We start from the raw sequence: 27,717 nt of genomic DNA, 5'->3' as shown, positions 1-27,717 counted from the left end.
GCTTGGTTCTTGCCCAGCATGGTATTTCTCAAAACAGGGCATTGTTTCCATTTAGGATGTTTAGCTTCCCTAGTATCCTGGCACTAAATACCGATAGCAAAAACCCCTCTAATTATTGTGACCACCAAAATGACCATACATCATTCCAAATGCCCACTAGGAAGGTGGTTCTACTTTCATCAGAGAACCACTAGCCAGATCTCAGTTTTCCATTCTGAAGATGAGCATTCTGGTTGGGGGATCTTTAAAGTTCTGTCCCAATTGGGAAAATCTCATGACTCAGTAGCTGTGTGACATTGGTCAAGTCTCTTCCCTCTCTGCTCTCCTACCACAAACCTCAGTATCCTTGTTTGTATAAGAGAAAGTCTCACATTCCAGAGAGGCTTCCTGACAGCTGGAGGGAGGGCACAAGATCTAGAGCCCCGGAAAGACTTAAGCCTGTGGAGAAGGAGACTCTTTTTTTAAATTGTTTATTTTATTCATTTTAGTTGCTGATGGACCTTTATTTATTTATATGTGGTTCTGAGAATCAAACCCAGTGCCTCACACATTCAAGGCATGCGCTCTACCACTGAGCTACACCCCCAGCCGGAGAAGGAGACTCTTAACTTCAGGGACCCCTTTCTGTACCCTTACAACCTAATATTTCTTCAAAAGGCATCCTTGCACTTGAGTTAGATCTCAGCTGCTCTGCCAGGACCAAGCTCAAGTGTGGGGGCTAAGGCCATAAATTACTGGGATAAAAGGTATTCAGTGAATATGTATCTAGCAAATCAGGAAACTGAACCAGCAGGCAATGAGTTTTAGACCTTTCTATACTTTTGTGTGTTTATCTCACCCCCAGGTAATCATCAAGCCTTTGCTGACTATAAACTGAATGGGTGAATAAATAGCTAACTAATATTTATAGACTACTTATCTGTAGTTTACTCTGTTACATAACTGTCTGAATTACAAATGGGCTTAGGTCCTCTTATAATTGGAATTTATAGATGAGGGATCTTATATACAGAGCAGTTAAACAACTTATGCAATCTTGTAAGTGGCAGAGCTAGGATTTGAACCCATGAAGTCTTGACATTCCAGTCCCTGTGCTTAACCACTACACTATGCCCAGTGAACAGAGAGAGCAGATGAAAAGATAAATGAATAACTGAGTGAGTGAGTACATATTATCAGAATTGAGGGTGGGCTTTGTGATCAACTGGGGAGTCAGGGATGAAGCAGGAGAGGGACTTAAGTGTCTAGAGATGGGGTCATGGTTATCTCAGGGCAGCATTGGGCTTAGAGCACGATGTGAGCTGTTGTAAGAATTCTAGGGGAGCCAGGTAAAGTGGCATGTGCCTGGAGTCCCAGCTACTGAGGAGGCTGAAGTAGAAGGATCACTTATTTGAACCCAGGAGTTTGAGGCCAGCCTGGGCAACATAGCAAGACCTTGTCTCTTAACAAATTATTCTAGAAACTTGGGTAAGGGTTAGGGTGGAGGATGATGAATCAAGCGTCGGCTCTTCTCCTTTCAGTTGACTGTGCAGCAGAAGGTGTTCCACATTGCCAATGAGCTCCTGCAAACTGAGAAGGCTTATGTTTCCAGGCTCCATCTACTGGATCAGGTGAATGTCCCCTCAGGGGTCCCAGGGACCCATTACCTGATAGATGGGTTCCAAGGAAGAAATGATAGGACCTGAGCCTAACCCTACCACTGAGGTTAGAATCTAGAGGTGGTAAGGCCCCTCTCTGACCTTGAAGCTAACTGTCCCTGAATCCAACTCTGATTTTTATTATTCCAAGTTTGATCCTGATATTAAGCCTGAACAGGTATTCCAGCCCTGATTACAACTCTAACATTAATACTGACTATTCTCCAGATCCTAAATTTACCCCTTATTTGAACTTCACTCTAATTCTGGCCCTTTGCCTGGCCCCAAATCCAATAGGAATTTTTATTTACTTTGTTCACTGCTCCATCCTAACCAGCAGGACAGTGCCTGGGACACAGTAGGCACTCAGAAATATTTGTTAAATGAATGGATTTAATTCCAACTTTCTATCTGATCCTGAATCTGTTTCCGACTTTGACTCCGATCCTGACTTCTCATTGTTCCAATGTCTAACTGCTAACCTTAACATTGTGAAGTCCAACTCCATATATAACCCTAATTCCCTTTCTCCTCAGTCTCCAAACCAATATTGATCCCAAACCCTCACAAAAATTTCCACAAACACTACCCTCACCTGCAAGCTAGCCCTTCCCCAGCCAAGCCCCAGGCCCAGCTGGGCTAAATGTTCCCGCCTTACTCTGCAGGTGTTCTGTGCCCGTCTGCTAGAAGAAGCTCGGAACCGCAGTTCCTTCCCAGCTGATGTTGTACATGGCATCTTCTCTAACATCTGCTCCATCTACTGCTTCCACCAGCAGTTCCTGTTGCCTGAGCTAGAGAAGCGCATGGAGGAATGGTGAGAGGCCCCAGAGCTAGGCTGCCTACAATTTGCTGCTGATCCTAAGCCCAGATGTGTACATTTGAACCCAGGAGTTTGAGGCCAGCCTGGGTAACATAGCAAGACCTTGTCTCTTAATAAAGTTCATTCCTGGCCTGGGGGTGTAGTTCAGTGGTAGAGTGCTTGCTTAGCATGCCCTGGTTTGCTCATATTCACCACAAAATAAAAAGAAGAAAGTTCATTCCTACCTGCCCTCTCCTACTGATTTCATAAAAAGAACCAGGCCCAAGCTTCACCTTCTAGGCCCTCCTGAGTGTAGCACAGATGTAGATTTAGAAGATTACAACAGAATTGCAGAGCCCTTAAGCAGGTGAAGTTCAGGCCAGACATGGTAGCACATGCCTGTAATCCCAGCTACTTGGTAAGCTAAGGCAGGAGGATCACAAGTTGGAAACCAGCTTTGGCAACTTGGCCAGACCCTGATTCAAAATAAAATAAATAAAAATAAAAAGGGCCCAGGCTGCAACTCAGTAGTAAAGTACCTCTGGGTTTAAGCCCCACTACTGGAAGAAAAAAAGTATGAGGTTCAAAGCTAAATTGATACAAGGTGAAATATTTACACAATCTCAAGAGAAACCAAACTATCCAGAGATAAATTGGCATGTTCAAATTCTGACTCTGCTGCTTGCTAATTTCTTAAATTGCTTTTCCTCAGTTTCCTCATATTTATTTAGCTACTGAGATTGAAACCAGAGGCATTTACCATTGAGCTATATTCCCAGCCCTTTCTACTTTTTATTTGGAGATAAGGTCTTACTCAATTGCTGAGTCTGGCTTCAAATTTGTAATCCTCCTGCCTGCGCATTTTAAGTAGCTGGAATTATTATAGGTGTGAACCTTTGTGCCTGACCCCTCATCTTTACAATGGGAATAATAAGTGTTATTTTAAGGATTAAATAAATTGATACATATGGAGATCTCTTAACAAACAGTACCCAGTATCTAAGTGCTCAGTGTTTGTCAGCTATTGTTATTTTTATCTGTGCTATGATAGAGGTGAGAATGGGAGGGTGTAGGGATCAAACAGATGGATCAAGCCTAGCCTGGGGGTCTGAGAACAGATTTAGAGAGGAGATAATGCCTGAACCTAGTCCTGAGGGAGCAGGGCAGGTTTTACAGATAAACTCTAGCCTCTAGACTTTCCTCTTTCAATTCAGCCTTTTTGAGTCTATACCACCTGCTTGAATGAGCATTTAACAACAACCAGATCATATCAGTCCCTGCTTAAAATTGTCTACATGTTCCCCACACTTATAAGATAAACTGTGTCCCTCTTACCAGACTGTGATCACAGAGGCCTGGCATGAAACCTGGCTTTGCTATCTCCCCAGGAGCCCATGACCTCAGGTCTGGTTTATCTCCCACATCAGACTATGACTAGCGAGGATTATGAGCAGACCTGGTTTCTTGGCCTCCCGCAATGGACAGTGAACCTCTCAGGGCTCAACTGGGTGTGACTCATTTCTGTGTTCCCAACACCACTTAACACAAGATTGGGCACAGAATCAATTATATAGGCCTTGCAGTAAAATCAAGGCAGATGTTCCAGGACATGTTGTTCCTGGTGCTTGAGCAGGAGTCAGGGCAGGAGGCCTCCCAGGCCATGTTCTCAGGTCAAAAGAGCCTCCTGGCTTAATTGGCCTATGTAAGCAGCATTTCCAAAGAAGTCAACTGGTTGGGAAGTAGGTTTCCAGGACTGACATGAGAGTGATATGCCTGGGACTAGAGACCTATGAGGGAGGTCCCTGGGAGCTAAGGTTCAGCAGGACCACATCAGCCCCCATTTCTACCCCAGGGACCGCTACCCACGCATTGGGGACATCCTGCAGAAGCTGGCACCCTTCCTCAAGATGTATGGCGAGTATGTGAAGAACTTTGATAGGGCTGTGGAGCTGGTCAACACCTGGACAGAGCGCTCCACCCAGTTCAAAGTCATCATCCATGAGGTGCAGGTGAGTGGCGAACCTGGATGGAGCAGATGGAGGGAGGAAAGATCTGCAGGGACCTGTTGGGGGGTGTGTCTGCAACTAGACCTGAGCTCCTATCTTTCTGCCTGTCACAGAAGGAGGAAGCCTGTGGCAATCTGACATTGCAGCACCACATGCTGGAGCCTGTGCAGCGCATCCCCCGCTATGAGCTGCTTCTCAAGGACTATCTGTTAAAGCTGCCTCATGGCTCCCCAGACAGCAAGGATGCCCAAAGTGAGTGTGTGTACCCAGACCCTGCCCTGCTCCCTGACACTGATAGCCCTAGGTCAGACCTCTCATGCAGGTCCCCAAAACTTAATTCCCAGGTTCAGCTTTCCATTGACATGTGATTGAGATCCAAGAATAGAAAGAATCTCTAAACTGAAAGACCTACATTGACACTGAATTGAGATCTCAGGATGAACCTCCCGGTTAAGATCCCTCCCTGTGTACCCAGAAAGAACACTCAAAAGGAGTCTCCCAGCTGGAACTTCCCAAATGGAACCCCAGAGTTTGAGAGACATGCCCAGATTGACCCCCTAAAGGAAGCCATCCATTTTTTAGGCTGACCCTCAGATTTATCCCCAAATGAAGTACAAGTACAAAATTAAACTGAACATGAACCCCCAGGGACTGAGCTTCTAGGCTAGAGCTTAGCCTAACTTCCTCAGACCAAGACCTCTTTTACTAAGTCTCCATGGTTGAGCTCCCCAGAAAGAGCTCCGTTCTATGTCCACTATCCACTCCCCAAAATGAACCTTCCAAAAGAACATCCAAATTTGATCAGGGCCCCACAGAATCACCTCTAGAAATGATCACCCTAAACTGGTTCCCTTATTTTCTACCTCAGATTTGGATCTCTAGGCCAAGAAACTTCCTCCCCAGACTGAGTCCCTACACACTACCACTAGAAAAGTATTTTATTGTGACTCCTCCAGTACCTGTCCCATCCCTATAGCATCACACCCCAGGTAGAGCTCCCCAGGGTCCACCCCACTTGCCCTTCCCCAGATTGCTATTTATATTTATTCATTCATTAACTTAACAATTGAGCACCTTAATATTTAGGGCAGAGCTCTAGGCACTGGAGATATAGACGCAAACAAAGCAGACAAGGGCCTTGATTTCAGAAAGCATGTATTCTAGTTGGGCAGAGAAACGATTAAAGTAACAAATGCACAGGAGGGCATTAGGTAGATGCTAAGTGTAACTCAGAGAATTAGAAGAGAGTGATATGACAGTGACTGGGCAGTCTACTTTAAGTTGGATGGCTTCTCTGAGTAGAAGACATTTGAGTCAAAACCTGAATAACAAGAAGAAGATAGCTACATGCCAATGGGAGGAGCACTTTTCAGGCAGAGGCAACAGCAGGTGCAGAGTCCCCAAGGCAATAGGGATACTGGGGAAATTTTGAGAGATGGGAAGCTTGCATATCTCTGGATCAAAATAAAGGCCACTATGATTCAAGCATGGCAAGTGAGGGTAGAATAGAAGTGGGGTTGGAGAGATAAGCAAGACTTTGAAGGTCAAGATAAGGAGATGGATTTATTCTGAGTGGGGTGGATAGCCATGAGAAAGTTTTTGTCTGGATTATATGGGAAGAAGAGAGGGAACCAAGTGATTAATTTGAAGACCTTTGCAATAATCTAAATGAGAAAAGCTGACTTGAATGAAATAGTGGAAATGGTTAGAAAAGATTGAATTCAGGATATATTCTATTTGGAAGTGGCACTGAAAGGCCTTAGAGTGGATATGGAGCCTGGGAGAGCTGAGAACAATGGTTCTTAGCTGGGCATGGTGGTGCATGCCTGTAATACCTGTGACTCAGGAAGCTGAGGTAGTAGAATCATAAGTTCAAGGCCAGCCTCAGCAACTTAGTAAGATCCTGTCTCATATAAAAATAAGAAGGATTGGGGATGTGGCTCAGAGGTAAAGCACCTGTAGGTTCAATCCCCAGTACAAAAAAAGAATGATGGATCTTCTTTTAAAAATTTTTTTTAGTTGTTGATGGACCTTTATTTTATTCACTTATTTATATATGGTGCTGAGAATTGAACCCAGTGCTTCACAAATGCTAGGCAAGTGCTCTACCACTGAGCCACAAGAATATTGGTTTTTTAGATAAATTTGGGAATTTGGCTTTTAGACAAAAATGAGCTGCCAATTTGGGCAGTTAGATGAGTCTAGAATTCCAGGGAGAGAGATTTAGATTTCACTGGCACATAGAAAGCATAGAAAGTCATGGAGTTGGCCAGGATCACCATAAGGAGTGAGTGTAAATGGAGGAGAAAAAGGACCTAGGACAAAACTCAGGGAAGTGGAATCAGAAAAGGAGACTTAGAAGGGGCAGCCATAAAGGTAGGAAGAAAACAGGGAAAGTGTGGAAGCCACAAGAGAGAAGAGTAAACAACTGTGTCCTGTGCTGTGTCTGCTTCCCTACTTAGCTCCTTTCACCCTACCTTTATTTTGATCCAGAGATATGATAGCTGAAGTCTCCAAATGGATACAAAATACTAAGTATCTCATTCCTCCCACAGAATAAGAGCCCCACTGGGTGCCTAACCTAAACCTCTAGAAAGAACCTGAATGATTCCTTGGGATGAACCCCATGAACTGACATCTCCCACCTGAGCCCTCAAGCTAAGTAAAGTCTGAGGTCGCAATTATAGACCCCTACAGGGCTCTCAAACTTAGATCCCCAGACTAGGCCTCAAGAATGATCACCCCACTCTTAGCCCTGAGAGTGGGTTCTAATCACTGCCCTTGGCCTGAGTCCCAAAGTGAGATTCCTCCAAAAGAGCTACTCAATCTTTTCTCCTTAGCCATCATTCTCTAGACAGGTATTGCCAGACTGAACCCCCTAGGTTAATCCCACCATTTTTTTCCCTTAGATTAAAACTTCCAGTCTGAACCCAAAAGACTGATTTTCCTGTTCCATCCCACACATTGAAACATCACTGAATCCTCAGACTGGATTCTCACAGTTCCCCAATGTAAACCCCAGAAATGACCCTGAAATTGAGCAGCCCAGCCTGAGCTCCAAGTATTCCAGACTGTGTTTTCCCTAGCCCAAGTCTCTGAAGAGCCCTATTTTTCATCAATCAGATTGAGAGTCCTTCACTAAGCCCTCAGACTAATGCCCTGGATTGTCCCCCAAATTAAGCCACATAGGCTAAGTACCTCATAGGCTGATTTTCCAAGTCTCAACTCAGACTGACTTCCCCCATGCTGAACCTCTAATTTTCTATCTCTCAGACTTCAATTCCTGAGTTGATATTTCTGGGCCAAGTCCAACAGACAAGTCTCCAGACGGCCCTGTGCTGAGACCCAAGAAAGGTGCCTCACTGCTATATTAACTCCCCACATTTTGTACCATCCAGCTAGGATCCTCAGAAGGTACCTCCTATCTCATTTCTCTCCTGAGCCCCGTAGAATCACATGTCCACATTAAGCTTCTAGGACTTGGTTCTTTCATTTTACTAGATCCCCAGCATGAGATTCCCAGATGGAAGTTCCCTAAAGGAGCTCCCTGAACTGCACTCCAAAGTGAGCTGCCAATATAAGCTCCCTAGATTGGGCCACAGGTTGAGCCCCTTTTGTCAATAGTGCATTCTCCAGCAATCTACTCAGCCTCTCAGCCCCAGTTTTTGTACATGCAGAAGTAGAATGATGATGGCTACCTCTTAGGGTTGTTTTGAGGATAAATGAGATAATTTTGTAGCACAGTGCCTGGCACATGGTCAAGGCCCAAGCTGTTTTTTATTACCAAATGTCCTGGATAATGTCATCCATACAGAATCCCTCTAAAATTAGCCCCCAGATTGGGCCTTTCAAACTTAGTTTCCTGTTTTGTACTAATCCCAACCCTATCCAAGTCCCCAGAATGAACCTCAGAGTTTGAGGTTGGCTGAATGGGCTCCCCACATTGAGCCCAAAGGTGAAACCCCCAGAAAGAACTTCCCAGTCTGGTTTATAAGCTGCTTAGAATGATGATCTCTGAATGAAAGCTAGCTAAGATATGCCCACTAAGCTCCCCAGCCCAAGATCTTAAACTGAGCTGTCTATTATTTACCCATCAGCTAAAATCTCTTGGCTGAGCCCCACTGAATCATATATCTGGTTCCACAAACTGTCTTAGCCACTCTCTAGCTCCAAAGTGAACTCCTGAGCCTAGACCATAGACTGAGTGCCCAGACCAGGCTAAGTAGGCTGCCTACACTGAATTAAGACTGAACTCCAAACCAAGATCCCAGACTGCCAAGCCCAAACCAGACTCCATGAAAGCTTTCAGACCAAACTTATGCACCAAACTGTACTCCCTCGCCTGAACCCCAGGTGAAATCATGGGCTAACATCCCCACACGAATCCCCTAGACTGAACCTGCTCACACCAGACTCCTGGAAATGCCATTCTGTACCTCATGTGATACTTCTTCAGACAGAGGTCCCTATAGCAAAGCTTCCAGTCTGAGCCCAGTGGCCTAAAATAGGCCCTAGCTTGTGTGTTTCAAGCTTGCCAGAATATTCCTCTTCCTTCCCTTGGGCTCCCCTATGTTCACCATTCAGCCTGCCACTTACCCTGGAATGGAGGACATGCAGGAGAAAAGACAACAGGGAGATCAGCCCCTGCTCTGATGCCAACTATCACCTCCCAGCTAGCCAACCTAAAGTGGCTACCTGCTTTCTGAGTCTTGGTTTTGTCATTGGACAAATAGAACACAGTCACACCTATCTGCCAGGGTTGTGAGGATCAAAGGAGCCAGTTTATGAAAAGCATCTATTGGGGAATCCTGAAAAGGTAGTGGAACCTTGGCCCTGTCCTAAGTAGCTCACAGTCTACTGAGGGACACAAATGTAGATGTATGATGAACACACAGTGTGACGAGTGGGACAGAAGGAATTTGGAAACACAGTGTCCTCAATCAGCCTGGGAATTCAGGGCAGGCTTAATGGAGGTAGTGGTCAGAATCTGGAAGACTGACTAGCAGTTGGCCGAGTGAAGCGAGATAAACATGTTTAGGGAGGGGCAGAGGAGGAAACTGGAGTGGTCAGCAGAAGCCAGATCACCAAGGGCTTTGAATGCCAGGTTAAAGGGCTGGGTCGTTGCTCTGCAGGTACAGGGAACCATTGACAGATTTGAGCAGAGGAGTGACAGTGAGCTGTGTGTGACAAAGCTCCTTCTGGCAATCAGGGTAGAAAAGAGGTTGGGGATAGCCCAACACCTGAAAGGCATGGGGAGGCCTGAGCCAGGACAGGGACCTGATGCTTGAGCACCAAAACAGGACTTGGTTTACCAACCATATGGAGCCTCTTCAGAAGTACCTGAGGCCCTCCAATACACGCATGGGGAAATACAGTATGTAGAACAGGGACGAGTAAAGCTATGTCCAGGCAATTAGTAGGGGCAGGATTTGTTTAGTGCTTGGGGACTCATTTCAGGTTTTTTGTTGGTTTGGGGGTTTTGTTTTGTTTTGTTTTGGGTACTAGGGATTGAACCCAGGGCTGCCTTACTGAACTATATTCCCAGACCTTTTTATTTATTTATGTATTTAGAGACAAGGTCTTTGCTTAGGGCCTCACTAAGTTGCCAAGGTTGGCCTTGGACTTGCAATCCTCCTGCCTCAGCTTCCTGAGTTGCTGTGATTATAGGCATTGCACCACCATCCCCAGAACATTTCAGTTTTTTTCTGATGATACCTGGTCACTGTAGGAAATATGGAAATTACAGAAAAGATTAAAGTAGGGGAGAATCTCATGTGATCCAAACCCATGTAGAATAAGCATGATGAGCACTTTGATATTATTCTTCCTGGTGTTTTTTAGGTATGTATATTTGCAAAAATGAGATCATCCTGTATATACAAGATTGTATCCTTAAAATACCCTGAGCATTTCCCAGACTGTTAAAAACCCTACATAAACTGGGCTGGGTGGCACACACCTGTAATCCCAGTGACTTGGAAAACTGAAGCAGGAGGATCACAAGTTTGAGGCCAGCCTCAGCAACTTAGCAAGGCCCTAAGCAACTTAGAACTGTCTCAAAATAAAAAATAAAAAGGACTTGGCATGTGGCCCAGTGGTTAAGTACCCCTGGGTTCAATCTCTGGTACAAAAAGAAAAAAGAACCCTACATAAGTATCACTTATAAAAATTATTTGATATTCCATTACATGAGTGTACCATAATTTAACCAAACTGCTACAGTTGGATGTTTTTTTTTTTTTTTTTTTTCCGACTTGGCACATTAAAAACATCACTTCAATGAAAGTGTGTTTATACATAGAACTTGTGCCTATAATCAGAATTATTGAGACAGATGAAAGAATCATCTCCCCCACTCTCTTTTAAGGTACTGGAGATTAAACCCAGGGCATCAAATATGCTAGGCAAGCACTCTAACACTGGGTTATATCTCTAGTCTGTCTTTGTTTATTTATATGACTTTTCTGATTATAAAAATAATACATGTTCTTTGTCAAAACTATGGAAGAGCCAGGCACAGTGGTGCACCCTGTAATCCTAATGACTTGGGAAGCAAAAGCAGAATGGTCAATTCAAGGCCAGCCTAAGCAATTTAGTAAAACCCTATCTCAAAATTAAAAAGTCAAAAAGGGCTAGGGATGTAGCTCAATGGTAAAATGCCTCTGGGTTTAATCTCCAGTCCGCACCCCATACTAAAAAGCAAACATACACACACACACACACACACACACTCACACACACTCACATACACACTCACACCTATGGAAGAGAAGATGGGTGTGGTGCTACATCCTTGTAATCCCAGCAACTCAGAAGGCTGAGTCAGAAAGATCACAAGTTCAAGGCCAACCTGGGCAATTTACACCCTGTCTTGAAATGAAAAATAAAAAGGTCTGGGTTCAGTGGTGAAGTACCCTGGCATTTGATCTCCAGTACAAATATATATAGTTTTCATATATTATTTGTTTATTTTATATATATATATATATATATAAAATACAGAAAATCTAAAGAAGGTAATAAAAACCACCCACAGTCCCACCATCCAGAGACAACTTGCTAAACATGAATTTTTATATGTAACTATTATTGTCATTACTATTAATGGTAATAATAGTTTTGCCAAGCTTGCATTTAATGGCTGTCTGCCATCCCATATACTATGATTCTGTTACTGTGGCCTTGAGACAGTTTCAGATTCTATATGATGTTGCTTTGGACATCTTTGAGGCTAGAACTTTCCAAGATGGGTTGGGGGGTGTGGTCAGCCCAGGAGGAAGTATTCAGGGAGGGAAAAAGCCCCCAAGAGCTTCATTTCTGCTAACCCTCCATCTGACCTCACTTCTCTACCTGTAGAGTCTCTGGAGCTGATAGCCACAGCGGCAGAGCACTCTAATGCTGCCATCCGAAAAATGGTGAGTGGCCCTTCTAGATCCTGCCCTTCCTTTGCCACCCACTTGTGGTGTCCCTCTCCAGGGTTTGGGGGGTTTGTGATGTAAGGACATGCAAGGGAGGTTGGCACCCCAAGCCTTCCCTTTTGCTCACTGTCTCCTTCCAGGAGCGAATGCACAAGCTGCTGAAGGTATATGAGTTGCTAGGGGGTGAGGAAGACATTGTCAGCCCCACCAAAGAGCTCATAAAAGAAGGCCACATCCTTAAGCTGTCAGCGAAGAATGGGACCACTCAAGACCGATACCTCATACTAGTAAGTGCCAGGTGTAGAGTTGTGGGTAGGCATGCCAGATCCCCATTCATGTTGACATGGTACTCAAGAATATGCCTCCAGCCAGACTTTCTTTCCTATGGTATCTTGTATTATCACTATCTATGTTATGAATTATTTTTTTCTTCTTTACAGATGATGTAACTAAGACTTAGAGATAAATGACTTGAAAAAGGTCACCCACTAGAAAGTGACTGACATGCCTAGGCTCTTTCTTTGCAACCCCTGATCCCAATCTGGGTTTTCTTTCCTCCATCTATTGCCTTGAGTCCTCAACAATAAAGCTTTGGAAGTCCCATAAGGGTGGGGAGCCAGGCCACATTCCCACTAGGTCTCCTGCACATACATCCCAAACCTTTTCCTTCCTAGTTCAACGACCGCCTCCTTTACTGCGTGCCCAGGCTGCGGCTCCTTGGCCAGAAGTTTAGCGTGCGGGCACGCATTGATGTAGATGGCATGGAGGTGAGCACCAGGAGGTGGGAAATGGGAATCCAGACTGGGGTGTTGGTGTTGGGAAGAACAAAGACGTGCTAGCTTTGAACATAAGCCTATGTGTATAAGTGCAGAAGACTAGGGCTCTAGGGAGCTCAGTAGGCCTTACCACTACCCTTTCTCCTTCCATTCAGCTAAAGGAGAGCTCCAACCTCAATCTGCCTCGGACCTTCCTGGTGTCAGGAAAGCAGCGCTCCCTGGAGCTCCAGGCCAGGTACCTGCCTTTGCCTATGCCTTCCTTACAGCCTCCTCTCTCCTTAAGATATGCTTAGGTATTCCAGGCCTGGAGATTATTCTAGAGAAAGGATGACCACCTTTCCCCAAAGATGCAGGCTTGCTCTTCTGCAATGTGGGCCACCCCTGAGAGCTAGATGATATTTGGACTAAGGATAAGTACTTACTGGTGTGGGGAAAGTCAGCACTCCTGCCAGTGGGGGGGGGGAGCTTTTGGAGAAAGAATAAGCTCTCCCGGATTCAAACAAGAATTTCTTCTGGTGGGTTCTGTCAGAGGACAGGGAAGAGTAGAATACTAACTCTAACATACAATAATAGCACCACAGATAGTTTATTGCAGATTCACAGACTTAAGGAAAATAACAAAATGCAATGTGTGTTCCATGATAGAAGCCTGGTTTGGGAAAAACAGCTTTAAATGAGATTTGCTAGACAAGGATTGAATTGAACCTTAGATTTAATGAGTACATTGTCATACTCCTATAATCCAAGTGACCCAGGAGGCTGAGGAAGGAGGATCACAAGTCCAAAGCCAGTCTCAGCAACTTATCAGGGTCCTAAGCAACTTAGTGAGACCTTGTCTCAAAATAATAAATGAATAGATACATAAATAAATAAACAAATAAATAGGGCTGGTGATGTGGCTCAGTGTTTAAGCACTGGTTAAATTCCCAGTACCAAAAAAAAAAAAAAAAGAAAAAGAAAACAGTCTAGGGAATGTAACTTAGTGGTTAAGTGTCCCTGGGTTCAATCCCCAGTACTGCAAATAATAACAGTAATAAAATAAAATAAAATTGTAAAAGTAATAGCATGAGTAAAGTGTTGAGCTTTTTAACAGAGGGGCTTTGATATCCATCCTCTATGTGGATGTTTATATTAATAGATTATATTTCATAAAGTCTTACTCTTGTGCCAGGTACTATTTTAACTTAATTGAACTGTCTAGTTGAAGTCCTTCCTTTCAACAACACTTATTTCAAGTAGCTACTTCGGCTATGATTGCCATCAACCCATTTTACAGATGAGGAAACTGAGACACAAGACAGTGTTGCCCCAGATCCCACAGCTGTAAAGGAACAGAGCTGGAATTGGAGCTCAGGCCACTTGGGTCTAATGTCCACACCCTCAACCACTGTCTAGGCTGCCTTCTGAGGAAAGGGATATGAAGTTCATGGCCAGGACTGGAGAATAGATTCACCTCAGCAGATGACCTGCCTCTGACAGGCTGTGTGGAGGGACTGCATTGAGACAGAACAGAGATGAGTGTGAACTGAGAGTAAAGCTAGCTGAGACTTGGTCCTTGAAACTGAAGGAGACTGAGAGAGCCTCCCTGAGGCCTGCAGCAGGGACAGCAGGAGCAAAACAGACACATCTGAAAGAATGACAAGCCACGTGACAGGGACACGTTGACTACAGAGAGGGAGGGGGCTGCAGAGATCACTGGACCAAGCAGTGTAGGGTTTCCTCCTAGTGGCAACAGGAAGGTATGGAAAGTTGGCTTTGCAGCTGCTTTTACTACCCTTATTATTTTTTTAATGAAAATTTTCAAGTATCAAGAAAAGTAGAACTATAACAAGCACCCATATGCTCACACTTTGGACAACTGATTCTCAACCTTGGCAACTCTTGGAATCAACTGAGGAGCTTATAGTAAATATTGATAGCTGGGAGCCACATCCAGAGATTCTGATTTAATTATTCTAGGATGTAGCCTTAAAAAATGGGGAGTTTTAAAAGCTCCCCAGGTTATTTCAATTTGTGCACCAGGGCTTAGAATCACCAAGTCAAATGCAACAAGCGGTAGAGCACTTGCCTAGCATCCATGAGGTCCTGAGTTCCATTCCCAGTACCACGAAGAGAGAAAGAGAGAGAGAGACAACTATGGACATTTTGCCATCTATATCTTTTTTGGTTTAATATAATTTGGTTTGGGGTTTTTGCTTTCTTGTTGTTTGTTTTTTGTTTTGTGTTTTGTTTGTTTTGTTTTGTTTTGTTTGGTACTGGAGATTGAACCCAGGGATGCTTAACCACTGAGCCACATCCCCAGATTTTTTTTTATTATTTTATTAGGGACAGGGTGTCCTGAGTTGCTAAGTGCCTTGCTAAATTGCTGAGACTGGCTTTGAACTCACAAGATTCCTGCCTTAGCCTCCCAAGCCACTGTGATTACAGACATGTGTCACTGTACCCAGCTGTGTTTTTGTTTTTCAAGGCAGGGTCTCACTATGTTTCCCAGACTGGCCTCAAACTGCTAGGTTCAAATAATCCTCCTGCCTCAGCCTCTTAAGTAGTTGGGACTATAAGCTTGCACAGACATGAGTCATTTTAAACTAAATTACAAAAATCATGAAATTTTATCCCTATATAATTCAGCATGTATGGCCAAAAATACTATTTTGGTTCTTAAAAATCAAAAGAAAGCCAGGTGCAGTGGTGCACACCTGTAATTCCAGCAGCTTTGGAGGCTGAGACAGGAGGATTGGGATTTCAAAGCCAGCCTCAGCAATGGTGAGGTGCTAAGCAACTCAGTGAGATTCTGTCTCTAAATAAAAGACAAAATAGGGCTGGGGATGTGGCTCAGTGGTCGAGTGCCCCTGAGTTCAATCCCCAGTACCCCCCCCCCAAAAAAAAAGCAATGCTTTTTCACTGCAAAGAAATTATAAATTAGAAAATATACATAAATAGCCATCAGAATAAAGTAAAAATTCTCCCTAGAACCCTACCACATAGACATAACCCATGACCTTTTCTTTCCACATTTTATTATGAACGTTTTCCAAAATACAGAAAATTGGTAGAATTGCCCAGTGAACACTCATAAACCTACCATTTGGATTATAAAAGTGTTAACATTGTACTATATTTACTTTATCACGTATCTATCATTCTATTCATCTACCAAGACAAGTGATTTGTTTTTTAAATGTGTTTAAAAATAAATTACAAACATCATTACACATCCCCCCTCAAGAGTTTGACACATGCAGGCATGGTAGTGTACAACCTGTAATCCCAGCAACTCCAGAGGCTAAAGCAGGAGGATTGCAAGTTCAAGGCCAGCCTCTGCAATTTAGCAAAGCCATAAGCAACTTGCTGAGACCCTGTCTCAAATTTTGAAATAAAATAGGATCAGGGGTAGAGTGCACTTGAGTTCAATCCCCAGTGCCAAAAAAAAAAAAAATAGGATATTGGATATTAGATAATTTTGTATGTGTTCTTTTCATTCAACATATTATAAATATTCTATACCATTAATAGCTCTCTTCTCCCTCTCCCTCCCCCCAGCTCTTTTTCTTTCTCTCTTTCTCTCTGTGCTGGGGATCAATCCCAGGGCCTCACCATGCCAGACAAGGGCTGAGCCACATTCCCATTAATTTTTTTTTGGGGGGGGGTACCAGAGATTGAACCCAGGGTGCTTAAGCTCTGAGCCACATTCCTAGCCCCCTTTTATTTTTATTTTGAGACAGGGTCTCACTAAATTGCTTAAGACCTCACTAAGTGGCTGAGGCTGGCCTTGAACTTCCTTATGGCTCAACCTCCTGAGCTGCTGGGATTACATGTGTGCACCACCATGCCCAGCTAATGTCTTCTTGTAGTAATGACATGGATGATCTGTTTTGTTTTAACCTGATCTCTATTGTCAGATGCTTAAACTGCTTCCAGTTTTTACTATAATAAAAATGCCTTGCAGTGGACATTCTTGGAGCTAAATATTGACTTACATCCTTACTTTTTCATGAAGTGTTTCTAGGGATATAATTGAACTTTCATATTGGAAGAATGTTTTTGATGTCTAGAGTGTGTGGATGAGGAAAGAAATTCAAATAGGCCAGATAGAAGGCAGCAAGAGTTTGGGGTCCTATTCCTAGTGAGCAGTTGATGAAGCTATACCAGGGCAGAGACCTGAGAGAATGGAGGGCAGACAGGAGAGTCCAGGAAGAAGGCAAAGGGAGGAAAACCTCACATTGATTGACATTTTATCTTTCACCTCAGTTATGCTAAGAACAACACAAAGAGTGATAATCGTCTTTATGTTACAAATGAAAACAAAATAAACTGCCTCCTTTCTCAAACTTGACATTCCAGCCACAGGGAATTATTGATGTGGTTTTGTGTTTGTTCCGTACTCACACCCACTTCACCCTTACTCCTTTACATTAACCCTTGCACCTCCCTGAGGAAAGTTTCCTTAAAAACCCCCATCCAAACTTCAGGCTGGGGCAGGTCCCCAGTCACATAGTAATAAGTGAAGAAGATAGTCAAACCCAGATCTGTCTAATTCTAAAACACTGGCTCTTTGCCACACCAGTTGCTTTTGTTGTTGTTGTTGTCATTGTTGTTGCCTTTCCCCCCACAGTGCTGGGGATCAAACCCAGAGTCTCATGTATGCCTGCTAGGCAAGCATTCTTCCACTGAGCTATATTCCCAACTCTCCAGTTGCTTTTTTTTTTTTTTGTTCCAATTGCTTTTTGTTGACCTGCCTAACCCAACATCTTTTTTCCCCCAAGGACAGAGGAGGAGAAGAAAGACTGGGTCCAGGTAACATCCAAGAAGACTTTGTGGTGGGGGCTGGAAAAGAATTAACAGGTGTCATAGGGGTTGGTGGCCTCTTCCCAAAAACACATCTGAACACTATGGCCTTGGACACTTGCCTTCCAACGAATTTTAGCATTCCCATATTACAGATAAGCAAACTGAGGTCCAGAGGTTAAACAGAATCTTACAAATTCTTCTGTTAGAAAACTGTCTTCTTTGAGGGTGTGATCCTGGTGAGTCAAGCCCTATAAAACCTTATGCCCAGACAGGGGCCAGAAAAGCTGGCCCCTGGTTTTTCAATTATTGCTCCCCTCCCTCATTTTATAATTATAACACTGAGACTTGGATTGGGAGGAATTTGCTCAAGGTCATATGCCTAGCAGGGACAGAACTCAAGTTTTCTGACTCCAGGATAGCATAGGAAGGTGAGGTGAGGATGGAAATGGGTGGCTTGTAGGGCAATCTGATCTCTCATTTTTTGATCCTCCCTCACCAGGCCATCAACTCCACCCTCCTGAAGCATGAGCAGACGCTGGAGACCTTCAAACTGTTGAACTCAACAAATAGGGAAGATGAAGACACACCCCCCAACTCTCCAGTAAGAGTCCCCAACCTCTCCTCCTATACTGGGACCCTATCCAGGCCTCCAAATTCCCACCTTCCCTTGCAATGATCCACTCCCCTTCTGGAGTCAATGTGCAGTCTTCTGTTGGTAGGGCCACAGAAAAATCAGTGGGGAAACTAGGGCCCCCAAAGGAAAAGACACACGGTGAGATAGGAGCAGAGCCAGACTCAAAGGCAGGGCTTCTGACTGTCTGCTGCCCGCCCTCCTCCTAACCCCGCTGTGATGATCTAAGCCTTGGGGCAGGAACAAGGGCTGGTTGGACTGGGCAGAGGAAGAACTGTCTCTGACCTGGGAACTGGCCCTCCCCCTAGAACGTGGATCTTGGGAAGCGGGCACCTACGCCCATCCGGGAAAAGGAAGTCACCATGTGCATGCGCTGTCAGGAGCCCTTCAATTCCATCACCAAACGCAGGCACCACTGCAAGGCCTGCGGGCATGTGAGTGTTGGGAGGCAGGGGCGGAGCTCAGGAGGGTTCGGGCTGACAGCCTAAAGACTCACTTATAAGTGGGCACCCTCCAAGTGGGGGGAGGCTGCAAGTCTGCTGTGGGAGTTGATACATTGAAGGGGAAGGCCCACTGGAATCAGGCTGCTCTTGCCCACTTGCCACCCCAGGTGGTTTGTGGGAAGTGCTCCGAGTTCCGGGCCCGCCTTATCTATGACAACAACCGCTCCAACCGTGTGTGCACTGACTGCTACGTGGCCTTGCATGGGGTGCCTGGGAGCAGTCCAGCCTGCAGCCAGCATACACCTCAGCGCCGGAGATCCATCCTAGAGGTAAGAGCCAGGCCCCTAACCAAATATCCCACAAGTGGGCATCAGCCACCTAGCTAGTATGATTGAGGAAGCCTGGGAATCTCTAAAATTCTAGGGTGTGATGTGCGTCTGTTGATCAAGTGATCCAGGCTTGGAGTGAATAAAATGAGTGCAAGAGTGAATGAAACACAGTAATTATTTTGAAATGCTTTACACATTTAATCCTCACAGTAACTAACCTACCTCATGCTATTAATATCCCTAGTTTTCAAACAAGGAAACTGAGCCCCAGAGAGATTATTTGCCCATTACATAGCCAGTGAGTGACAAAGCTAGAGTTTTGTGTTGCTTTTTGTTTGTTTGATTGGTACCAGGGATTAAACTCAGGGGCACTAGCCTACAGAGCCACATCTCCAGCCCTATTTTGTATTTTATTTAGAGACAGGGTCTGAGTTGCTTAGCACCTCGCCATTGCTGAGGCTGACTTTGAACTTGCGATATTCTCCTGTCTCAGCCTCCTGAGCTGCTGGGATTATAGGCATGCACCACCGTGCCTGGCTTATATTGTTTTTGAGACAGGGTCTGGCTATGTTCCCCAGGTTGGCCTTGAATTTGGAAAAGCTGCCTCAGTCTCTCAAGTACCTGTCACTATAGGCACGCACCACCATGCATGCCTAAGATTTTTTTTTCAATTAACAAACTGCCTTTTCTCATTACAAAGTAAGCTAAATAAGACAGCATAAACAAAAAGCAACAAAATACTACATTCCTTTTACCTAGACACAACTGCTAACATCAATCCTTCCTATCTTTCTAGGCACATGTACATGTATACATTTTGGGTTTTTTTTAATATTTATTTTTTAGTTGGACACAATATCTTTATTTATTTATTTTTATGTGGTGCTGAGGATCAAACCCAGGGCCTCGCATGTGCTAGGCAAGCACTCTGCTGCTTAGCCACAACCCCAGCCCAAGGGTTTGTTTTTACAAACTATTATTGAACACCTAGAGTGCTTACTCTGTGCTAGGAACTATCCTACATATTTACATGTATTAATTCATTTGATGTTTACAACAGCCCTCTGTGCTCTCCTTCCAAGACCATGCATTTTCATCTAGAGCTGGAATTCTGAGCCAGACTACATTTACCACCCACCTACCCACCCCTTAACCATAATGCTAGATTGCCTCTTGAGTGTACAAACGAATGTGACGAAAGATGAAAAAAGGTGAGGTATGAATGTGTGAATGACTTGAATAAATAGACTGACAGAAGTAAGAGTGTCTGACAGACATTTATTAGATGCCCCTGCTGAGAACTATACCCCCTCTTCCCTGGTTCTAGAAGCAGCAGCCCTGGCCTGAGCCAGACAGATAAGCCTAGCTTTGAATTCTGACTCTACCTGACTTTCTGGGTGGCACCAGGCAAATCAATTCTGCCACCTGAGCTTCACTGTTTTCCTCTAAGACATGGGAATAGGAATCTATACACTAAGGGGCTCTTTAAGCCAAGAGGAGTCAGGCTAGGCCTTCTATCAACATTGACACCACCCCATGTCTCTGACTACAGAAACAGGCCTCCGTGGCAGCAGAGAACAGTGTCATCTGCAGCTTCCTGCACTACATGGAGAAGGGTGGGAAAGGATGGCACAAGGCATGGTTCGTGGTCCCTGAGAATGAACCCTTGGTGCTGTACATCTATGGAGCCCCTCAGGTGTGCATCCTATTCCTTTGGGTCTTTTCAGCCACCTGACAAAATCAGGCTAGCTGCCTTCTCTCCAGTTCTTTGACCTTTCCTTGGCCTTGGGGGGATATAGAGTGACTACCTAAGGGAAAGTTAGAATTCCCACTCTTGTGTGACAAAGACTGACTAGAGACAAGGAGTGGTTGTGGGCCAAGGCATGTAGGGAAAACAGGTGAATTTGGGGTGGAAGCTGGCTTTCTGGAAGAATCAGGAGTGAAGACAGGGCACTACTAGGTTCAATTTGGAGTGGGGAAAAGCATGTAAATAGGGGCAATGACCTAGACAAAGTCCTAAAAACACTGTGCCAAAGAGACAAGCCCAGCTATTTTGGGGTGCGGGAGGAAACGGGTATTTGAAGCAGCCTGCATTCTAGCCCTAGTTCAAACATTTTCCTATTGGTTACAATAAGGCCAAGTAATCTCTTTTTTTTTTCTTTTTGGTACTAGGGATTGATCTCAGGGATGCTTTACCACTGAGATCCCTAGTCCTTATGTAATATTTGAGATAGGATCTCACTAAGTTGCTGAGATTGGCCTCAGACTTTTGATCTTCCTGACTCCGCCTTCTGAGTTACTGGGTTATAGGCATGCACTGTGGCCCCTAACCAAGGAAATCTTCTTGAGCAGGGGAAGAAAAAGGGGAGCACATGCAAAACCCGTTATAAGTTGGGGCAAAGGGGAATGTCCAGCCCCCAGGTGATCCCAGCCCTATCCCTCCTCCACAGGATGTGAAAGCCCAGCGCAGCCTGCCCCTCATTGGCTTCGAGGTGGGGCCTCCTGAGGCAGGGGAGAGGCCCGACAGAAGACATGTCTTCAAGATCACCCAGAGCCACCTAAGCTGGTACTTCAGCCCTGAAACAGAGGAGCTCCAGCGACGCTGGATGGCTGTGCTTGGCCGGGCAGGCCGTGGGGACACGTTCTGCCCAGGGCCCACACTGTCCGAGGACAGGGAGATAGAAGAGCCACCAGTGGCAGCTTCAGGAGCCACTGCTGAACCCCCCGAAGTCCCCCAGACCCGAGACAAGACCTAGAGGGTTTGGGGGGAACTGGGAGCCCCCATCCCACACACTAGCTGCCCATGTCCAGTTGGGGGGTTCCAGCCCCCTCCTTCCCAGCTCAGTCAATACTTGAACTCCCATCACGGGCACTTTCAATCCCGAATGCTGGGTCTTGGGTTTTTTAATTCATCTTTTCACAAAACGTGGGCTTTTAAAAAGTATTCCTACAGTGATATTCATTTTTTTAAATCCCCATCTCCAGGGAGGGTAGGAGCTGTTGCTATACCCACCTGAATTAGGCTGTCTCCCCCCCCCCAAAAAAAAAAACAATACCCCACAGATCCTGCCTCCACCCAATTTCCCTCAAAAGCATCAGAGGCAGGAGTTCTGGATTCAAAGTGCCAGCTCTGCCACTGACCCTGGAACCCCAAACCACTCCTGCCTCCTCAGCCAGTGTCTTCACGTGTACAACTCCACGTGGAGTGGTGACTAGACCCCTCCTGCCTCTCCCATGGCTTATAGCTTCTACCCAGCTCCAAGGCTACCCAGTATTTTATCGTCCAGACCCATGGCAGGGCCACCGGGCAGGACAAAGGAACAGGGGGGAGGACAATGGATACTCTGTTTTGTTTTGTTTTTTTAAAGAAAAATACAGTTTATTTCAGGCTTACAGTAACTTTCAGAGCACTGCTGTGTTCCATTCATCCATATAGTTTGTTTATACAAAGTACCAGGCTACTAGGGTGGGCCCAGAAACCACTCCCTTGCCGAACTCTCAAGTTCAACTCCCAAAAGGCTGATTCCAAGGCTACTCACAGGTCAAGCCACAGATTAAACAAGAGGGTATTATTTATTAGGGTCATAAGCCTCATCCCTGAACTTAAATGGGATGGGATAAAGAATGAGGAAAGAGGTTGGAGGAGACAGAAAATAGCCCAACTCTTCTTCCAAGCTCACCACCTTGCCAAGATCTTAGAATTCCTAAGGGAACCTGGGGTGAGAGGCTGGGCTGGAGGAAGGGAGCATTCCTGGGAGGTTTTAAGCTCTGAGCAGGAATAAGAGTTGCTATGTGTCGGGTGGGGTGGGGTGGGGTGGGGTAAGGGAGAGGCACCACAGCTACTTTTGCTTACATCTTCAACTTTTCTTTCATCTGCATGTTCATCTCACCATTCCTGACCCAGCCAGCCCTTGGCACTGAGTACTGGTCCCCAGGCTCATCCTCTCCATAATCCTCCTGTCTAGTATCCACCAGAGTCTAGCTCCTCCTCCATCCATGCCCACATTCACTCATCCCTCCTCTTCACTGACTGCACCCAAGAGGAACTATGCTGGGAAAACTGGCCTCATCACTCAGATAACTTAAAGCCCAAGGCGGTATGATGGACCAAGTGCCTTAGACCCCCCAAAACCAAGAACCTTAGGGCTTTTCTTCCCCTGTAGGGAACTGCACAGAGGAACAAGAAAGAGGGTGGGAATAGTATAACCAATCCAGAGGTCTATAGCCCTCCATAAAAGCCCTACAAATAAGTTTCGAATAACTAGCAAACAAGGGCCCAAACCAATTCCAGCCCCACTCATTTCTTTCTCCGGACAATGGTCCAGCCATCTTCCACTATATCCTCTTCCTTAATATTCTGGGAGTTTGGATCAGAGGGTTCAGGCTGGGGGGAGACCCCATCTGTGGTGGCCCCATCATTTGTAGCTGTGACCTGTGAATACAAGAAATATAAAAAATAGAAGAGAAGTACATGATAGAGTGTTAAATACACTAGCCATTGTAGACCCAGGCTCTGCTCCCAACTTCCCCAGGACTGGCTGTGACCTATGCCTCTCTGGATAATACCACAACCTCCAGAAACAATCACCCCCAATCATTTCTGTGATTTTAGATCCTCTCCCAGAAAACTGAAAACATCTGCATCCCCCCCCACCACCCAAGGAGCACCCCTTTCACCTCCATCTCCTCCACGCTGTCTGCATCATCTTGATCCCCATCAGTCTCTTTGGCTGCCTTGAGTGCAGTGGCTTTGACTTTGCACTTTTTTTGGGTGATGTGGGAGGCCATCTCCCTCAGAGCAGCCCCATCACCCTTCTGGAAGTGGTGGAACATGGTCTGCAACTGCTGGCTCACCTACCAAGAAAACATTCAACCAGCTTAGATTTTTCCAGAGAATCTACTATATATAATCAGTCTGTGCTTGCAGCAAGACTGTGGAAAGAGTTGCATTTTCCAGAAGAGAATGGGGCTGTTTCCTAAGAAGTTTGCTAATGAAGAAATCACATACGTACGGCTCAGATGAGGGTCTGAAGCATTGAAGGAGGGCTTCCTAGTAGGAAAGGCACTAGAACTAGACTTTCAAAGACAGAAGATGTCAAAGGGAGAGCAATCTCATTAGGGGGAGCAGTGTTAACCATAGCAGAGGTAGAAATCTACTGGGGTTAGATACAGGCCTGGATGGGAATAATATATGAAGAAATATAAGAAATGTAAGGTTTGAAAAGACCTAGAAAGACTAGACCTTTTCCTCTGGGCTAAAGGAGTCTTAGATGCATCTTGTGCAGGACCCAAGAAAAGAACAGTTATAGCCCAAAACATATGGCTGAGGAGAAGAAAGATGACAGGTAGGGGAGGTAGCAGTTGTGTCCATGATAATCTCACCTGGGGCAGACTCCCATCCTCCACAACTGTATCAAACTCATTTGTCATCAGCTCCCCAAGGAAGTCTTCCACCTCATCCAGCTCCAAGTCAGCTGAGTAGGAAAGGATAGGACCCTCTGTCAAAGACCAGGCAACTTCACCCCTGCCCATTACTTTTCAATACATACTTGGTAGGTCTGAATCTGGTTGGAGGTAAAAGACCAAACCGTGAGCCTTTTATTCACTAGAGTGCTCTCTTTCATCTGGCCTATTCTAACTGGCCTCCCTTCTATGTTATCTTGTATAAACTACTTACTTCTCTCTCAGCCTCTTCTGTCGGTGGGTCTAGTAGTGCCCTCCTTGAATATCTGTAATAAGAAGTCACTCAACCCAATGAATGGCAAAGGGGAGATCCCTAATCTGTGTAAATATCCATCACTCATGGGCTGAAGTGTTTAAAATATATAGATCTATTACAACTGTGGCTCCATTGATACAGGAAGCCACAGACCAAAGGGCTAGGAAGAAATGGATGTGCCACTTCCAATGACTAAAATCACATCCTATAATGGGACTCTGGCCAAGTCTTCCTCTTTGGGCTTCAGTCATCTTATGGGCCAATGTTCTCTACATTTTCTGAATTAGAGAATAACTCAAAAATGTCTTATACCAAGTTCCTCAGTCTCTCTTCTGTCTCTGTGGTCTCCCTGGGAGAACTCATCAAGCCTCTTGCTTTTCCCTACCACTCATAGCTCATATCACCCAACTCTGTCTCCAACTCAGAGTATGTATGTATATAGATGTTTCACAGGTGCCTCAGACCTCCAAATACAAAGACTCATCACCTTACCCTCCAAACCTCATCCTCCAGAGTTCCTCTGTTCTACAAAAGGCACCTAAGCCACCCACCCAGTCACTCAAACCAGAAACCTGTCTCTTTTTCCCTCACCCCTCTCCTGCCAAGTACTCTCCAATGCCATAATCCATCCCTTTCTTTTCTGTGACCATTGTCATTGCCCTACTTCAGACCTCATCATTTTCTAGACCAAAACAACCTTCCCTTCAGTCTTTCTGTCTTCACTCCATGCTCTATACTGTTACTTTCTATCCAACAAATCCCATCCTATGACTCACCTTAGAACCTGCCCATAAATTTTTACCACCTACTGCAGTGTTTCATAGTTTGCCTTTGGGAAACATCTGTTGATTTTAAGGGAAGCTATCCATAGAATGTTAATGGAAAACAAAGGCAAACAGGGTTATTAGTGATTCTTATCCTTATGCATGTCTTCAATATGTTAATGAGTGTTATGTTGTGACTCCCAAGTGGAAGCTGAAGAAAAAGAACTTACATAATTTGACTGGAGAAGTTTTTTCTTCACTGAACATCTAACTGGACAAGTTTTCCATAGCATGCATTTTGGCAAACACTGGCCTAAAGGATAAAATCAAAGGCACATAAGGCCTTCCAGGTCTTACCCTTTGGGGGGAAAGGTCTCCCTACCTCTAGCCTCATTCTCTACTACTCCTTCACAATAGAGCCCTCTGTCACTTTCCAAATATAGCACATTATCTCCTCATACCACAGTATTCATGAGTGTTATTTTCTTTGCCTCTCCTATTCAATTAACTCCTTCTCATCCCTTAAGACCCAGTCTAATAACCACTTCCCTGAGAAGCCTCTCTCCAAGGTCCCTGTAACCAGAATAATCACAAGCTCCCCTTTATCAGAACACTTATCTCCCAGTGTTTTAACTGCCCATTTACCCATTTACAACCCTCACTAGATTGTAAACTTTCTTGAGATATGACTGTCTGATATCATCTCCAAGGCTAAAAAAATGAATAATTTTATAAAAAACCATAGAATGCAACAGGCCCCCTTCTGGGCCACTTGTTCTTGTATAATCCTCAAGACAGGAAATAGCTACATGTGGTTACTGAGCACTTGAAATGCGGCTAGGCCAAACTGAGATGTGCTAAAATGAAATTACCAGAGTTTGAACACTTAATACTAAAAAACATAAAAATTTCAATAATGTTTTGTTTTTGTGGAACTGGGAACTTGATCCAGGGCCCCAGGCACTGAGCTACATCACCAGATCTTTCTAAAAATTTTACTTTGGAAACTGGGTTTCACTAAATTGCCCAAGCTGGCCTCCAACTTGCTATCATCCTGCCTCAGCCTCCCCACTTAGTGGGCTCACAGGCATGCACTACCACCCCTGGCTCAATAATGTTTTATACTTATGGCATACTAAAATATTTTGAATGTGAGTTGAAAAGTATGTATTATTAATTTCATGTGCCTCTCTTTGCTTTAGTAAAAACGGGTGTGTGTGGAGGGGTGGGTGGGTGTGGTGCTGGGGTTGGAACCCAGGACCTTAAGCAAGATAAGCAAGTGTTCTACCACTGAGCTACACCCACAGCCCAACGGTTTGTAAGTTACATGATGGATGACACACAATTCTACTGGACAGCACTGCGGGTAGAGACTCTTACATTCATTTTTGGGAATTAAAAAACTGAGTCTCAGTAGGTAAAATGCCTTGCTCGGGGCGAAAGCATGATTCCGTGGCACGCCCCTTAAGATAGAATTCTGACTCCAAAGCCTGCGTTCATTCCACCGCGGTCCAGGTACCAACTGACAACCGCTAGAGGAAGTGCGTACTTAGCAGGATGGAGCCCCTCTTCTTCACGCCCGGACACAGATCGCTTTGCCTCCCATTCACTCACCATTGCGGATGAAGTAATCCTCCACTGCACCCCCCAGCCACTCCGCCTTCTCTTGGCTGTGCACGCCCCCGAATCCATTCTCTACAGCGATCTGCGAACACAGGCCCAAGCCCACCACGTCAGCTTGGGAACTGGCCTGGTGTGGCCTGAATGATCTGTCGCTTACGCCGCTGCCAAGCCTCGGGCGCTTCGCCTGGGCCGATTCCTATTTTGCCCGGGTAGCCTTAACCTTGATTCTGCCGTGGCCTCACTCACCTGTAAAGCAGGCCAAGCCTCCAACGCCGCGCGGACGCCAGCCCTGAAGAGGGCTCGTGCATCTTCCCCGGCGCCCGCCATCATCCAGTCTGTACCACGTGAAACCTAGGCTGCCCAATCCCGCCACAGATCGTTACAGGCTGAACCAACCGAAAGCTGATTCTGAGAACAGACTCTCTTTTCCGCTGACCTGGCAACAAGACCAGAGCAATAGAAAAGTCTATCAGACCGATTGATGACACCACCACAGTTAACACTTGTAATAATTAAATCAAAGGACAACCAACGTGAATGATTTCTGAGCCTCGATTTCCCGATCCGTGGGTGCTGCGCAAGAAAAATGTGGGGTAGTTATTAGGTCTACAGACTCCAGGCTCTGGGACAGAGGACTCAGGGAGCTTAGCCTAAAAACAAAATCTATATCGTAAATAGCATGCTAACATCTGTGGAACACTGCAAGCAACGAGTGCAGAATACACATTTTTCTGAAGTGCACAAGAACATTCTCCAGACTCTACCATAAATTAGTCCATAAATC

At 45.1% G+C, this 27,717-nt stretch overlaps 2 protein-coding genes across 2 annotated transcripts in view; one reads left to right on the top strand and one right to left on the bottom strand.

The window, feature by feature from the left end:
• The window catches only part of FGD1 (FYVE, RhoGEF and PH domain containing 1), a 41,387-nt gene extending 19,524 nt beyond the window's left edge, over positions 1-21,863 (top strand). Inside the window, exons 5-18 of the mRNA XM_081276774.1 lie at positions 1,521-1,610; positions 2,303-2,451; positions 4,289-4,445; positions 4,556-4,694; positions 11,799-11,857; positions 12,001-12,147; positions 12,535-12,627; positions 12,792-12,871; positions 17,400-17,430; positions 17,924-18,025; positions 18,364-18,489; positions 18,666-18,827; positions 20,380-20,523; positions 21,278-21,863. Of these exons, the coding sequence (XP_081132900.1) occupies positions 1,521-1,610; positions 2,303-2,451; positions 4,289-4,445; positions 4,556-4,694; positions 11,799-11,857; positions 12,001-12,147; positions 12,535-12,627; positions 12,792-12,871; positions 17,400-17,430; positions 17,924-18,025; positions 18,364-18,489; positions 18,666-18,827; positions 20,380-20,523; positions 21,278-21,583 (1,785 nt within the window). The 3' untranslated portion in view covers positions 21,584-21,863. The remainder of the gene's footprint in view (positions 1-1,520; positions 1,611-2,302; positions 2,452-4,288; positions 4,446-4,555; positions 4,695-11,798; positions 11,858-12,000; positions 12,148-12,534; positions 12,628-12,791; positions 12,872-17,399; positions 17,431-17,923; positions 18,026-18,363; positions 18,490-18,665; positions 18,828-20,379; positions 20,524-21,277) is intronic.
• A 761-nt stretch (positions 21,864-22,624) lies between these two features.
• On the bottom strand, positions 22,625-27,282 carry TSR2 (TSR2 ribosome maturation factor). Its single transcript, XM_081276775.1, has 5 exons — positions 27,180-27,282; positions 26,925-27,015; positions 24,210-24,301; positions 23,505-23,681; positions 22,625-23,259 (listed from the first exon to the last, which is right to left on the bottom strand). Exons 1-5 carry the CDS (start codon positions 27,261-27,263, stop codon positions 23,125-23,127), a joined length of 579 nt encoding a protein of 192 aa, XP_081132901.1. The 5' UTR covers positions 27,264-27,282; the 3' UTR covers positions 22,625-23,124.
• Positions 27,283-27,717: the final 435 nt, after the last annotated feature.

This window comes from Spermophilus citellus, assembly GCF_964194105.1.
Source record: "Spermophilus citellus genome assembly, chromosome: X".
NCBI lineage: Eukaryota > Metazoa > Chordata > Mammalia > Rodentia > Sciuridae > Spermophilus > Spermophilus citellus.
This window is presented reverse-complemented; position numbering and strand designations above follow the sequence as displayed.

Bases quoted from the DNA above. Each gene is read 5' to 3' on its own strand.
- TSR2 (XM_081276775.1), bottom strand. From the start codon at position 27,263: ATGATGGCGGGCGCCGGGGAAGATGCACGAGCCCTCTTCAGGGCTGGC. The intron at 27,016-27,179 runs GTGAGTGAGGCC...CTGTGTTCGCAG, and splicing joins AGGCTTGGCCTGCTTTACAG to ATCGCTGTAGAGAATGGATT. The intron at 24,302-26,924 runs GTGAGTGAATGG...TTTCCTACTCAG, and splicing joins GGATTACTTCATCCGCAATG to CTGACTTGGAGCTGGATGAG.